The 14278-nt window shown below is 38.4% G+C and overlaps 1 protein-coding gene across 8 annotated transcripts in view; it reads left to right on the top strand.

Annotated features, from left to right (window-relative positions):
* Window positions 1-14278, top strand: part of UVSSA (UV stimulated scaffold protein A) — a 93553-nt gene that overhangs the window by 34604 nt on the left and 44671 nt on the right. For all 8 annotated transcript variants that reach the window (XR_012158763.2, XR_012158765.2, XR_012158766.2 and 5 more), the window contains exon 8: window positions 2391-2499. Coding sequence is in view for 3 of the 8 variants with exons in the window: in XM_073342783.2 (XP_073198884.2) it covers window positions 2391-2499 (109 nt within the window). In the remaining 5 variants the exon portion in view is untranslated. The remainder of the gene's footprint in view (window positions 1-2390; window positions 2500-14278) is intronic.

Genomic DNA, 14278 nt, shown 5'->3' with positions numbered 1-14278 from the left:
CTCTCTGTCTGCTGATTAGAAGTAGTGATGGTGTGGCCAATGGGACGTCCATGGTTGTAACTATGTATTGTTGACTTCATGGCTGGTTTCAAACAAGTTTCTGGGAATTAATATTAAACCAAAAAATAATTAGGGGGAAAAAGGTACTGTTTGGTTATGATGCACTTGATAAATCTACTGTCCTTTAGGTCTTTTTAAAATTTAGGACTGTCGTGTTCTGTGGAAAGAGTCAATTAAGAAACAAAGAATTCGTCCTCTAAATTTCACTTACTGAAGGGTAAATTGCAGTGTCAACAGCAACTGAACATTTTGTGTTAGCAATGAGCTTCAGTGTAGCTTATAAGCAATACTGATGGAAAGTTTTGCTAAGTTTGTTGGTTTTTAATATACTCAGTAGGCTGAGGTTTGGTTTCCAGATGTTTTTGGCTTCAGAATCTCAGTATGATTTAGAGGAACTCAAGTGTGCAGCTGTGACACACGATTAGATTAGTGAATTACATTGGTAAAATTCTGCTGCAGGGGGAAATTGCTTTTTCCTCCTGTGCTCTCTACAACTAGTAGTTGATATGAATACCTGCATGAAAGCAGTAAGTGCAGTGGGAAGGACATTAAAAGGGATAATCTATGATGGGAAAAAATTATGATAGGTGATCTAATCACCTATTTCTCTGTTGCTTTTGTTTACTTCTGGGAACTTGAATAAGTGTGATTGTGAGTTCTGTGGTAAGACTGTTCATTTAATGGATCCTTTGCATTGTTTCCCAAACCCATAAAAACATGTGGGAAAACTACAATAACTCATTCGTTCTGTGATGTGTAAATCTCTTAAAATCTCCCCAAATTGGGCAAGAGAAATACAATATTAGTGATTGGCAGCATTGCTGTCTTTTTAAGAGACTGCCAGGATTTGCGGATTTTATAAGTTAGCCATACAAATTCTCATCGAAGGAGGGGCAGATTGTTTTTGCTCAGATAATAATTTTGTGGGGAAAATGTATTGGTAGTTGTATGTGAAAGAAAGAAAGAAAGGCATTGGAGGAAGGTTGTAACGTCTCATTGACATACGGCAAAAATTAGCTGAAATAAAATTTAGGAAGCTGATAGCCTCTAATATGGGTTAGTTGCTTTGATTAATTGATAGGAACTACATTTTTATTTTTCAACTACTCTTAAATATCCCATTCTATGTATAATATGGGCTGTACACATATATTTTAAAAATCCCAATAATTTCAGTTCCTTAGATTCTACATAGTAAAGTTTGCAACCTAATGATGTAATTGTTTAGGGTCTTTCAAATCAGATAAGATATTTATGTATTGCAAGTATTTTTATTTTAAAGCTGCTGTCAAAAAGTAAATACAGTAGAATCCCTTTTAATTGAATCCCACTTAATCAAGCCACAGTCTTATATCCCAATCTCCCATATCTACTGCAGACTTCACTACAGTCTGGGTTCTCAGACTGATATGAAGTGAAGGCCCTTGGCCTGCTGAAAAGAATTGTTCCTAATGTTGGCTGGATTCTTAATGCAATCATATATCCCCTAAACAAAGTGATGCAAACAACACACCTGTTGGCTTTTCAGAATGGCTTGCTTTATTGGAGTTGTGTTAGTTTCAGCAAGGCTCTTTTAAAATTGTCTGGCCAGTATCCTCTAAACTAGTGAAACCATTGTGAATGTGGATGCCCTCTTCAGACAAATTGGGTATATAATTATCTTATTTTAAGATCCAGGGTCTCTAGGGACTATTTAAAATATCCATCTATCTATTCATCCATCTATCTATCTAATCATTTGATAGCTGAGCAACATGCCTCAGTAATTCCCAGAGTAGACTCCAGCTCTGCAGAGGAGGAGGAGAAGCACAGTAAAATGGCATGGCATTAAGGCAAGTTTGAATGTCTTCGATTTTATCAGAGTTGAGGCTGCCAGCCCATCCTTTGCTCATCCTATTTGGCCTGTTGTATGTGTTGGGGAGGCGTACACAGTGGGTGATCTTACATAACGTGCTGAATGAGCTGAACCACCAAAACTAGGGTAGGCATCGATAAGGCTCTCTATCACTTGCTCACTAAGTCAAGATCTTAATGTTGTTTTAACGTTTTTTTTTTATTTTATAGTTTCACACTTTCTCACACTTCACCAACTGTGTGTCTTCTAATGGATAAGCAAACCTTTAAAGAAGATATCTCTTAGGGATTGAAGATGGCTTTCGAGATGAAATGTAAAACAAGGGGTCTAATCTTAGATGATGATTGAATACATAATTAGGGAAATGCTTTTGGCTCAGAGGAGCCTCAGTGGTGGGCTGTCTTGCTGTCTGCTAATATTTTCAATATGAAGGGGGAAAAAAATGGTCTCATTTTTCTGTATTTTTTCTCTGTAGATGAAAGTGTCCGACACTGAAGATGATGAAGATGAAGATGAATTTGTGGAGGTCCCTGAGAAGGAAGGTTATGAGCCCCACATTCCAGACCACCTGCGTAAGGAATATGGTAAGTTTGCCCAGCTGTGAAAAGCTTTATCCCTGCATGTTACTGCTGCAGTAAAGTAAATAAACAGCCATTATGAAGTAATAAAGTGATCAGTGGTGTGGGTAATCTCTCTGACTGCTGTGAGGAAGTCATTACATAGATAGGGGAGCAGCGATTGGCTCTAGATAAACAAATACTTTCTAGGAGGAGAAGCAACTGAGACCAGGAGCTTATTTCATTCAGCCATGTTCCACTATAATTTAGAGACAGAAGCTGCTCTGTGTGTGTATGCATGTGTGCTAAAAAAGGATATTTATTTACTCAGAATAGGGTGGTAGGAGAGTATAATTGTAAACAACCATGGCTTAGAAATACTGAGGATGGTTTGGTGAAACAGGATAGGATTTTGTGCTGCTCGCTGCAATTATAGCATCTGCAGGCACACAGCCACTTAACACCCTGAAGGTGGTTAAATGTGGCCCACAACCTAGCCTCTCTCTCCAATGTGGGTGTCATTGTAACAAAACGTTAAGTGGAGCTCACTAAGGAAATCCTAGATGACAAACAAAATATAATCTTCGGAGTGGTAGCCGTGTTGGTCTGTATCAGCAAAAAGAATGAGTAGTACTTGTGGCACCTTAGAGACTAACAAATTTATTAGGGCATAAGCTTTTGTGGGCTAAAATCCACTTCATCGGATGCATGCAGTGGAAAATACAGTAGGAAGACTCCATGCATCCAGTCTTGTTCTTGTCTGTTTCATTTAAATTTAGCATCCCGCTTTTCCAAACATATTCTAAAGCTTTTTGAAATAAATGAGTATTTGTAAAGTGTACCTATAAAGTTGACAGGTGAGTTACCAAAAAAAGTTGATCTAAAACAGTTACATTCCAGTACATTATTCCTTGTCCTTCCCAGGTAATGCTTCATAAGTGTCTGGAGTTTTACTTCTCTGTAACATTGGGCATTTTAAGCATCAGAAGCTTTTGGTATAGAGGGAAATGCTGCCATCAAGTTTAAAAGTTAAAAATCCTTGGCAGTGTAATAAGTTTTTTGTTCCTGCCTCACATTGCTGCTGATCGTGAGACTGACTAAAAATGGTGCTATGTTATCCTAGAACATGTTGTGTGAGTGTTTTTTTACACTCTTCATGTAATTTTTTAAAACTTCTGTGTAATTTGAGCTGTAGGGAAGTCAATCTACAGCTTTTTAATGTAGAAAAGCCAAATCTTTTTCTCTTTGGTAATATTAAGGTGTGTGCATCAATGTTCTCTTAAATTTTTTCCATCCATGTGCAGAATGAATTTTGTTATGTGCACTAATATCGAGGTAATGTGTGGATGTGCACCACCAGTAGAAACAAAAAACCTAGATATAATACATATTTTTAAAAAGTTACCATAGGGATAATTAGTCCATCCAAGACAGGTTAGGCATTTTAGAACTCACTACTCAAAGAATTAAATGTAAGCATAAGAGAGAAATAAAAACGATGAAATGCATAGACCAGTCAAAAAACTGTGTGTACTGCAGGAAGTATCAAGAAGTAAAACAACAATAATAATACAGGTATGTGTTGGGAGGGAGCGTGAAAGACTGTGTGTGATAGACACACACTATGTGTGTGTGTGTGACAGAGACACGTGCTGCCTCTTTAAGTATGCTGCCTCTTTAAGTAGATTGGCATTCACCAGTCTGAAGCCTGCTTTTTCAGACACAGCAGCAGCTGCCAGCAAGCTCCTTCCCACATCCCTGTCGTGCCCCCCTCCCCAGTGGAGATGGGGTACAGGGGAGGGGGACACCCTGACATCAGCGGCCCCCCCGTCTCCTCCCCTGCTCTGCACTGCAAGCAGGAGGCTCCCGGAAGCCAGGGGCTCCAAGGCAGAGGGCAGGAGCAGCACAGCAGCGGGCGGGACAGGCACGTGAAGTGAGTGGCACTTGGTAGACTGCTGGGCAGCTGCGCAACTTAGAGGGAATTTAGGTGTGCATATATAAATCGAGAAACTGGCAATTAGAGTGACCTTTTACTTGTGACTGTCTCATACCACGAAGATTGACTACAGTGTGTGGGAGGTCTGCAGTAGTTAACAAAGTCAGCTCAAGGAAACCTCAAAATATCGAGACATGCTCGTGAGGCCTCAAACAGGATGAGATCCCCATTGTGCTAGATAAGCATCTATGAAGATGCAGACCCTACCTTGGAGAGCTCACAGTACTAAACCCAGTGCTGTATGACGGGTGGGCAAGAGGGAGACAATCAAATATTTACAATATTTATATATATGATATCCATTTTTATAAATGTTTTGTAAGTACATGAGTCAGTAAATAATCACTTGCCCCAACTGCCTCTCAACTTAGCTATATAAATATTGGCTCATTCTGAGTAGGGATTGTAGTACTAGTGAGCCTTGAGAATGGACTTGAAGGAGAGGATTTGCACTAGGATTGATGGGGAGTCTGGTGTATTTTGCCTTGACTGTACCAAGCACTGGAACTTGGCTTCCATGTGTGGTTTAACAGCAGCCTGAAGATTCTTAGCATAATATATAAAAAGTCAGTTTAATCCTCACCACTTTCCACTCCAAGTGCAAAGCTCATGACTTCATCCTGGCTTCCTCTATCATAAACACATAGCAGTGTGTTCATTGAACCCCGCAAAACAATGCCATATTGAAACAAAACAGTTGCACACACAATTCTTCCTGTGGGAAGAGGATGAGAGAATGAACAAATTACAAGTGACAGATGTTAGTCACATCATTTAATATACTTACTGGAAGGTGCTCAGATACTGCATTGATGAGAATTTATATAGAATAGAATAATCCATTCCTTATTTCTATATATAATGTTGCAAATAAAAAGATACTCTTCTACTTTTTTTTTAAACTGAAGAACCAAAATGCCAATTCCCCCTTTCTCCCCAAATCTCACAGTGATATTATGCATGTATATAAATCTGGGTAGAAGCTAAGGGACATACTTAGTATGAACTTCATAAACCTTTATTTGATTTTCTTTTAAAAGTTTGTTCTTAGCAATTATTATTTCTGTTGTGTTCCTGAGAGAATATGAGCTCCTTCTCTGGTGAATAAAATTACTGTTTTAAGGCCCCAATTCAAGAAACAATCCTTATTCAGAAAAGCTCTTAAGCACATGGGGATGGATGAAAACATATACTTAAGTGCATTTGTAACTTACTGGGCCAAACTGATCTGTTTCCATTGTGTAACTGTGGAGTAATCATGTTGACTTCAGTGGAATGACTTTGGATTTACAACAGTGTAACTGAAAACTGCATCTGCTCCACTGAGTTCAAATCTTGTTGGGCTTATATTTTTAATCAAAAAATTCTAAAAGTTAAATCTCCCGGTGACATGGTTCACTTTTCCTAAATCAGAAAAGGCCTGATCAAAAACAATTTATATGCACTAAAGGGCCAACTTAGTATAAGTATTATATATATAGCCCAGATTTGTAAAGGTATTTAGGCATTGCCCTATTTACACTTGCTGTGCTCAGCATTGCAACACCTATGTCTGATTTTCAAAAGAAATTTAGGTACTTAGGAGCCAAAATCTCATTGACAGTTGATAGGATTTAAACCCTTAAGTGCCTAAATCACTTTTGGAAATGAGACACAGGGTCCCAAATCAGTTAGGTGTTGCAATGCTGAGCAAATCAATACCTAAATACCTTTACACATCTGGGCCTAAAAGAATAAATCGTGTGCTTTGTAAAGATATGGGATGTGAAAGCAGGAGACTCAACTGTGATGAATGGTTAAATATTTAACTAAATATAGACATTTGTTTTTTCCAGATACAAAAGGCTCAAAATCATCCCTGGTGAACTCTATTGAAATCAATTGAATTACCCCAGCTTTATACAGCTGAAGGGTTATTTTGCTAGCTTAGTTTTTAATTCATGTGAAATGCTTTGCATATAGGAAACAATGGAATTCTACATCTCAGTTCAGAAGTCTAATATATTTGGAATCTCTTAACTACAGCATATTACACCTTCAATTTTAAATACACGCTTGCTGTTCTACAGACAGTCTGAATAATTTAAAGGTTTCCTCCCCCCAGCCCCCCGGCCTTGATTCTGCACCTGAATAAACAATGAAAGTCGAATAGCTCCTCAAATTAATATTTTATGTTATGTAATAAAACAAAGATGTAATACACAACCACTGAAATTTATAAAATGGTAATTGAAATGTCATATCAGAAAGTCAGTTAATTCTCTTTCATTTCTCTTTGGGAAAATGAAAGTATTTACCAGTGAAATGAATTGCAACTTCAAATACCATTTTTGGTTACAAATTTATATTTGTTGCTCCACTGAGATCTAAAAAGTTTTTGTGCCAAGGGAAAATTTACTTTGGAGAGAGTATATAGATATAAATGTTGCAACCCCAAAAAGTTACGATAATATTTAATGGCTAAGATAAGGACCTGAGTTTTATCATGGAACTGTAGGATGGGGGGAGATATAGACAAGTCAATTTGAATCTCCATGTGTAAGATGAAATGTAAATTTGTTAAAAGAATTTAGGTGATTAGGTAACTGAAGTGTGAAGATATAACCCATTAGGGGTGTCATGCCAAATTAGCATTACCAGACTTTTAACGACCTCCCATTTGTATAATCCCTATTTACACTTGCACCTGATGTCTGTAGTGGGACAAGGGGCCAGCCATTTTGCAGTATCACAGAGTTATTCTAAATGCATGTTGTTAAAAGAAAAATGTCAAACACTTGTATAATAAGACACCCCAGATTGTGTGTTCATCTAGAAAAGACACACAAGTTCAAATGAAAAGGAATTAATACAGAAAATTACCAGTATAACTATTAGAATTGGTTTTGATACTTTTTATTGAAAATATTATCACTGCTATTGACTTATATTCTTTCTTCAAATGACTTCTGCTCATCCTCCACAAGAGGATTGAGCCACAGTGCCAGGATAGTGTGGCAAAGCTTGTTCTATTACCATGCATGCTGTTCCTGTTGTGTGGATAATGGACTTCAGTCTCCAGGACTACATATCCTTTTTGTTGCCCTCCGCTGGATTGTCTCCAATTTGTCCACATCCTTTCTGTAGTGGGGGGCCCAAAACTGGATGCAGTGCTCCAGATGTGGCCTCACTAGTGCCGAATAGAGGGGAATAATCGCTTCCCTCGATTGGCTGGCAGTGCTCCTACTAATGCAGCCCAATATGCCATTAGCCTTCTTGACAACAAGGGCACACTGTTGACTCATATCCAGCTTCTCGTCCACTGTAATCCCCAGGTCCTTTTCTGCAGAACTGCCGCTTAGGCGGTCAGTTCCTAGCTTGTAGCAGTGCATGGTATTCTTCCATCCTAAGTGCAGGACTCTGCACTTGTCGTTGTTGAACCTCATCAGATTTCTTTTGGCCCAATCCTCTAATTTGTCTAGGTCACTCTGGGCCCTATCCCAAGGCTGCTGACCAGTTTCAATATATGAAGGCAGATGCTCTTGATAGTGTGGAATTTTATAGAGAGAACAAGATCCTTAAAGCTCTTTTATTTCAACCCCCCCCCCCCCCCGCATTACCTCAGACTTGCCTGGTTTCAACTTTAGCTAAATGCTGATTTTGGCTAGGCAACAAAGATGTTTGGGTTGTGCTGCTTGCTTATGACACAAAGCAGATGTCGAGCTGGATGTTGTCTGCATAATGCTAGCACTTCAGTCCATGTTATCTTGTCAGCCCCTCTAGTGGCTTTGTAAAGATGATTAATGAATAATATGGGGGGACAGAATTAGGCCTCTGGGGATCCTTAGAGGTCTAGGAATGGTTTCCCATTCAGATTCTTTGGATTTAAGATAGCTCTTTGCAAAGACTTCTGATGAATTCTTTGATTTCCCCCACCCCCCCAAATCTGTAAATTTTTTTTACTGTTTTTACGTAGTTGGCTTTCCTTAATGGTCTCAATGAATAAAGCCTTCGACACTAGACTCCTTCTTTGTCTTCGGAGATTCAGCTTCAAACATAGTTTCATTGAGTTTAAGGCCAGAATAGACCATTAGTTTTATCTAGTGTGACTTCATGCATATAATAAGCCTTTTCATTTTACCTGTTTCCCTCCCCTGTATTAAGCCTGGTAACTTCAGTTACTGCCTTTTTAGTCCTCTGGAAACTAAATAGTTGTGTTCCACGGGCAGAGACTGAGGCACCATCAGTGCCCCGAGGCCCTTGCAATAGCAGGGAATTTATTAGGTGATATGTTCCTAGGTGATCCTAGCAGGCGATCCATGCCCTGTGCTGCAGAGGAAGGCAAAAAATCAGCCACGTGCTTGCCAATCTGATTTGTGGGGAAAATTCCTTTCTGGCCTTTTGTCTGCTGATTAGTTAGACCCTGAGCACGTGAGCAAGACACACCAGCCACACATCTGAGAGAGGTTTCTCTTTGCCACTTCAGAACACCAGTCCACCCCAATCAGTATCCCATTTCTAGCTGTGGCAAAACCCTCCCCCACAGATTACAGTGGTGCATTGGGGGGACTCCCTCTGACCCTTGCAGGCAACTGGCTGAAGCCCCAAAGCATAAATTAGATTAGTCGTCATTATGCACATGTGCATATTTGTGATCCCTGAAGCCAGGATTGCCCAGTTTTGATGGTTTAAAATTTTTGAAGAGCATAAGGATCAAGCCTTAATTTGCGTATACAGTAAAATTATTTTAACAAAAATAAATGCACACTATCGCCTTTGTTTTCTTATCTTCTTTTTTAGATGGCTAAAATTGCTTGTTTCAGTACAGCAACAGCAAAAATGAAAATATGCAGTTGATCAACTTGGTCCACACCTTACAATTTTAGGGAAAAAGTAGTTATAAACCACATTTGGGATCCTATGGGCTGTACTTGGTGTGGGTTTACTTTTCCCCCATATATCCATACTATATTAGATGTGCACATATTTATTAAACTCATCTAACAGAACCCCACATCTAGTGGGTGAATTTTGTTAAACATTCTGCCTAAAATGAAGATCCAAGTGTTAGGTGAACTGGGGTAAGGGAGCTCTGTCTTCACTTCCTTTTTCAGGCTCAGATTCAGGAAAGCACATGCTTTAGCTAACTTCCAGTAGGGATGCTTTGTTGAGTCAGGGACTCAGTCACTAAAGGATTGTATATTCTCCATGTAACACAATTTGTTTAGCTAATATCCTAGGTCTAATATGCTGTGAATCTTGAGTTTCATTCTTGGGATCTGGACTTCATAAGTCTTATTTTTCCTCAGTTGAGTGTAGATGCATTACAGAACTCAAAATCCTCCTTCCCAGGCTCAATGATCCTGCCCTGTGTACCTCAGGACTAGGAGCTGCACAGGGGATGTCTCAGTGCCCCTCAGGTTATATGCAGTCATTTTTCAGAAACTTGGAGAAGACCAAAGTAAACAGACAGAAAAACATTAGAATTCATAGTTCCATTGACAGAAATTAAATTCAGAACCAAGAGTATGATAGAGCTGCAACATTAGCACTAAACGAATTAGTCCATTAGGTTACATGGAGAATTTACAGGCAGTTATTGACTTCTATAGGGGAAAAACCCCAGAACAGCTATTGAAAAGGGAGTAAGAGACAGCATTACCCCCTGCTTTCTGTACCCAGCAGAACTTAGGAGCCTCTTCCTCCTCATCAGAAGACAACAGTATTAACACACAATTAATTATCTTCATTCAGAAGATATACCTCTGATTAAACAAGCATATTTTTTATTTTTTAAAAAAGGAAGTATAAAGACTTTTGTTAAATTAAGATGAAGATTGCTATTTAAAAAAATCTTCAAAAGTGAGGAAATGAATAGTTAAGATTACTGACCACATAATTAAAATAATACTGCCCTTAATAAATGGTATATCAGAAATCTGCCTAGAGGTAATAGTCAATATTCAAATTACAACCGACTTTGATCCACTGTATACAAAAAAACCTTAGTTTTTTCTCAGTGCATGCAATTGTTAGAAATATTTTAGTTGTTAATTTAAAAGTAAAATTGATACATTACGTTCATGTTAAAAAATCATATTCAGACAAAAATATCCCTTTTACAACAACCCAGAAAGAAAAATAATACAATGTATTTGTCATAAAATATACCTAAGAATTGAATATAAATTGAATATTTGCACATTTACAGAAAAACGTGATTAAAATTTTTCTACTTCCAGCAAAATGTCAAAATTGTTTATCTTTCTCATATATACGAAGGAGTAGATTATGAAAATCCTTCCACAATTCTATGCATGGGTCCCTCTTGTAAGTAAGGTCCTCCTGAAATCTGTAGGCCCTTCTCAAGTTGGTCTCCCACTGAAGAACATAGAAGTTGAAGGTGCTGAACACTGCACAACACATTCAGCATCCTGTAGGTTTGTCCACGGGATTAATTTTACAAGGGACTGCTCACGTGCACATTAATAGGGTGGCAAATTTGTCACAGAGCAGTTGTGGTAAATTAGTAAAAGTTGCAGGTTCAGGGGAATATAGTGTGTCATCAGAGCACTCTTGTCCTAGACTAGATTAAAAATGGGGCAGAGATAAGGTTATAATGAGTATTAAGGTTATAATTGTTAGCAATGTCTGTAATTGTTTTGTCAAACCACATAAGATGTGTAATGTAATTTAATTTCTGCAATTAATGACCTTAGCTATTAATTATGCTTTTTATAGTTTAGGATTTTTAATGTGCAGTTACAGCAACTTGAATGAAAATTTGTTAGTGAACATGTGTGCATTATAGGGGGAGTTGGTAGTGACCTTTATATTTAGGTTGCCGAACACTTTTCATTATAAAAGATTCTTTCAACCTTTTTTCAGGAAGCTCTGTATATGTCCATGTGATGCATTGTTGTTATCATGAATATGATTACCTCACTTGCACTCAGTTGAAACATCTACATTTGCCAGAATTAAATCTAACATTTCAAACCACCTAGCACTTCAAACAGCTGCTTTGGGTTTTTTTTTTGTTTGGTTGGTTTTGTCAGATACCTCATACACCTACAGGTCTAGAAATGGGTGCCATCAGAAATGGAAGATTCTGAGCTTTCCCAGTGCAGCGTACAATACTTGGAGCCCTGGAAGGCTCCAAGATACTGATAAACCATTTTAGATATTTTTTTTTAAAAGCTCTTTTCAGTCATTTTTAGAAACTTTTTAAACCATTTAGTTTTTTCTTTGCCTCAGAGGTTTGTATAGCTGAAGTCATGTTACCCAGGGAGCCTGCCTTTAGAGGTGGAAGGATAGGAGAGATGATCCCAGTAAAGTGGTTTAAAATAAAGCAAACTCTAAAACACTTCTGAAATTAATTTCAAAAATACATGATGCCATGTGGTATGAAAAGATTTTAGCACTTGTTGGGGATGATCTGCATAATTCACTCAAGGTTTCATCCCTCATGAGAATGGAACTTCACAAATAATGAAACCTTTATAATACATTATCACATATGATAATTTGTTTACACACACTGTGTATATGCATACATAGATATTATAGGTTGGATTCTGAACCACTGAAGACAGTGGAAGCTTTGCCATTTATTTTTGTGGGCATAGGTTCAAGCTCTGTGTGGGAGTACTTCTGTGTGTTCATATAGAACATGCCTTGCAAAATTCTCTTCACCCAGCTTACTGTATTTGATGAGTAAAAATATCTTTAATTTTTTCATGATCATGGTGGTAACGGGTGAGTGGGTAAATATTCTACCCAACCTGGTAAATTTCCATGAGAGATTTGTGTGTGTGTGTTTGTGTGTGTATGTGTATTAATATAAATTACACATGCTTTGCTTGGGTAGGACTCCTTAAAATGTGAAACAGAAATTAAATATTATATTGCTCCAGGAAAGTTGCAGTCCATAATACTTGTTTATATTCTATCTCCGTTTTTTCAATTAAATGTAGGTGAATCTGAAGTAGTTAGATTTAGTCTAAATCCACACAGCTGAGGAAACCTGTGCTCTTTCTTTCTCATTTCTTTCTCTGAATTTTGACTGAGGGGCTTTTATCTCCTCCTAATCCCACCATTTCTGTCAGGACATAATCTCTTTCTCAAATTTACATTTTAATTACAAGGCCAGCTGAACTAGCTAAAATCAATAATGTCAGCATTCAGCAGCCTAACTTTCAGTTGAAACCCCAGCCTCTCTATTTCCTACTATCGATTTATCTCTTGAACACTGTCTACTTTATTGCTTCAGGCAAATAGGTGCCATTTGGTCAATTTAAACAAAAAGAGGTATTTGGACATTTTTATGATTCTTTCTAAAAGCAGATATTGGAACAAATTTGAACCCAGGTACTGTACTTCTGCTAGATGAAATACAGGGAATAGCTGAATTCTATAAAGGAATTTTACTTTTAAAATCACGTTCAGTGTCTTGTATTTACAACACAAAGATAGAAGTTTCATCTGTCTGCTTTGGGGATTCTTGCTTTATCTTGTCACCAAAACTAATTTTATAAACAAATGTTAAAATGTGTACACTATAACAGTATTTGTTAATGCTGTAATAATGTATTTACCTTTCACATGTTTAGCCATCTTTCTTTTAATGGTTTAAAATAACAAATCAATGAAAAAATATTTTGTTCTTGCAACCCTTCAGAATTCCTGTATTGATCTTTTGGTTGTGATTGTATATATCTAAATGTCACATTGTTCATTTATCTCTTGGCTTTCCTGTGTGTGTGTGTGCCGGTTTAACTCAGTATGATAAGTGAGTGATTATGCTTTGCATATACAGTGTGGGAATCAGGATTATAACTAAAGTTTTGGAACAAATTTGGGACTTTTTTTTTACATGGGTCTTTTTTCCCCTCTTGAGTATGGAACTGCTAAGCTTTTTTTGAATATTAGCAGTGACTGGAATATAATGCAAATAGAAGTGCCCAGGACTCTTGGGTACAGCCTGTCCAGCCCCTTGAGAAGGCAACTACAAAACGAGTTTGCAAAGATGGATCTGCCATTCTCCCATTGCTGAAAAGTCAAAATCACCACAGGTGGATTATAATTGAGGATACCGATAGCCCTTGTTGCTTCAGGTGTAACAAGTAGTTCAGAATACACGGAACTGATGATCGCATGGGCGAGACCCCTTCCTGCGCTGTCCAGATCCACTCTTCCACTTTGCCAGGTATGTGGCCCTAGTGGATAGTTTTCTGTTCCCTAAAAGAACTTCTTGAACCAGACCTGAGCATGCTAACTCAAAGGGGTTCAGCCCTGGAGCTTCCAGGCCATGAGATGGAGGGACTTGGGGTTCGGATGATGTAAGCATCCATGATCCTCAGAGATGAGGTCCAGAAACGGAGGTAGGCTGATTGGTGTTTCCACCGAAAGATCCAGAAGGGTGGTAAACAAGTGCTGGCCAGGTCGGGGTTATCAGGATCAGGTTTGTGACTTCTTCTCTGACTTTCAGCAGGACCTTGTGTATGAGAGGAAAGGGGGGAATGCATAGTAGAGATGGTCTCTCCAGGGAAGGAGAAACACATCCGTGAGTGAGCCAAGGCTGTGATTCAGAAAGGAACAGAACTGAAGACACGTCCTGTTCGTTTGGTTGCAAAACCGGTGTATCTGGGGAGTTCCCCACCTCTGGGAAAATGTTCTTTACGGTATCTGGGCGGATGGACCATTCATGATAGGAGAAAGACAAGTGGAGGCAATCCACTAACTCGTTCTGTCCCCTTAGGAGACAGGAGGCTTCGAGGTGGATTAAGTGGATATGCAGAATTCCCACAGGCAGAGAGCTTCCTGGGATAG

This window comes from Lepidochelys kempii, chromosome 4 (genome assembly GCF_965140285.1).
Source record: "Lepidochelys kempii isolate rLepKem1 chromosome 4, rLepKem1.hap1, whole genome shotgun sequence".
In the NCBI taxonomy this organism is placed as follows: Eukaryota; Metazoa; Chordata; order Testudines; family Cheloniidae; genus Lepidochelys; species Lepidochelys kempii.
This window is presented reverse-complemented; position numbering and strand designations above follow the sequence as displayed.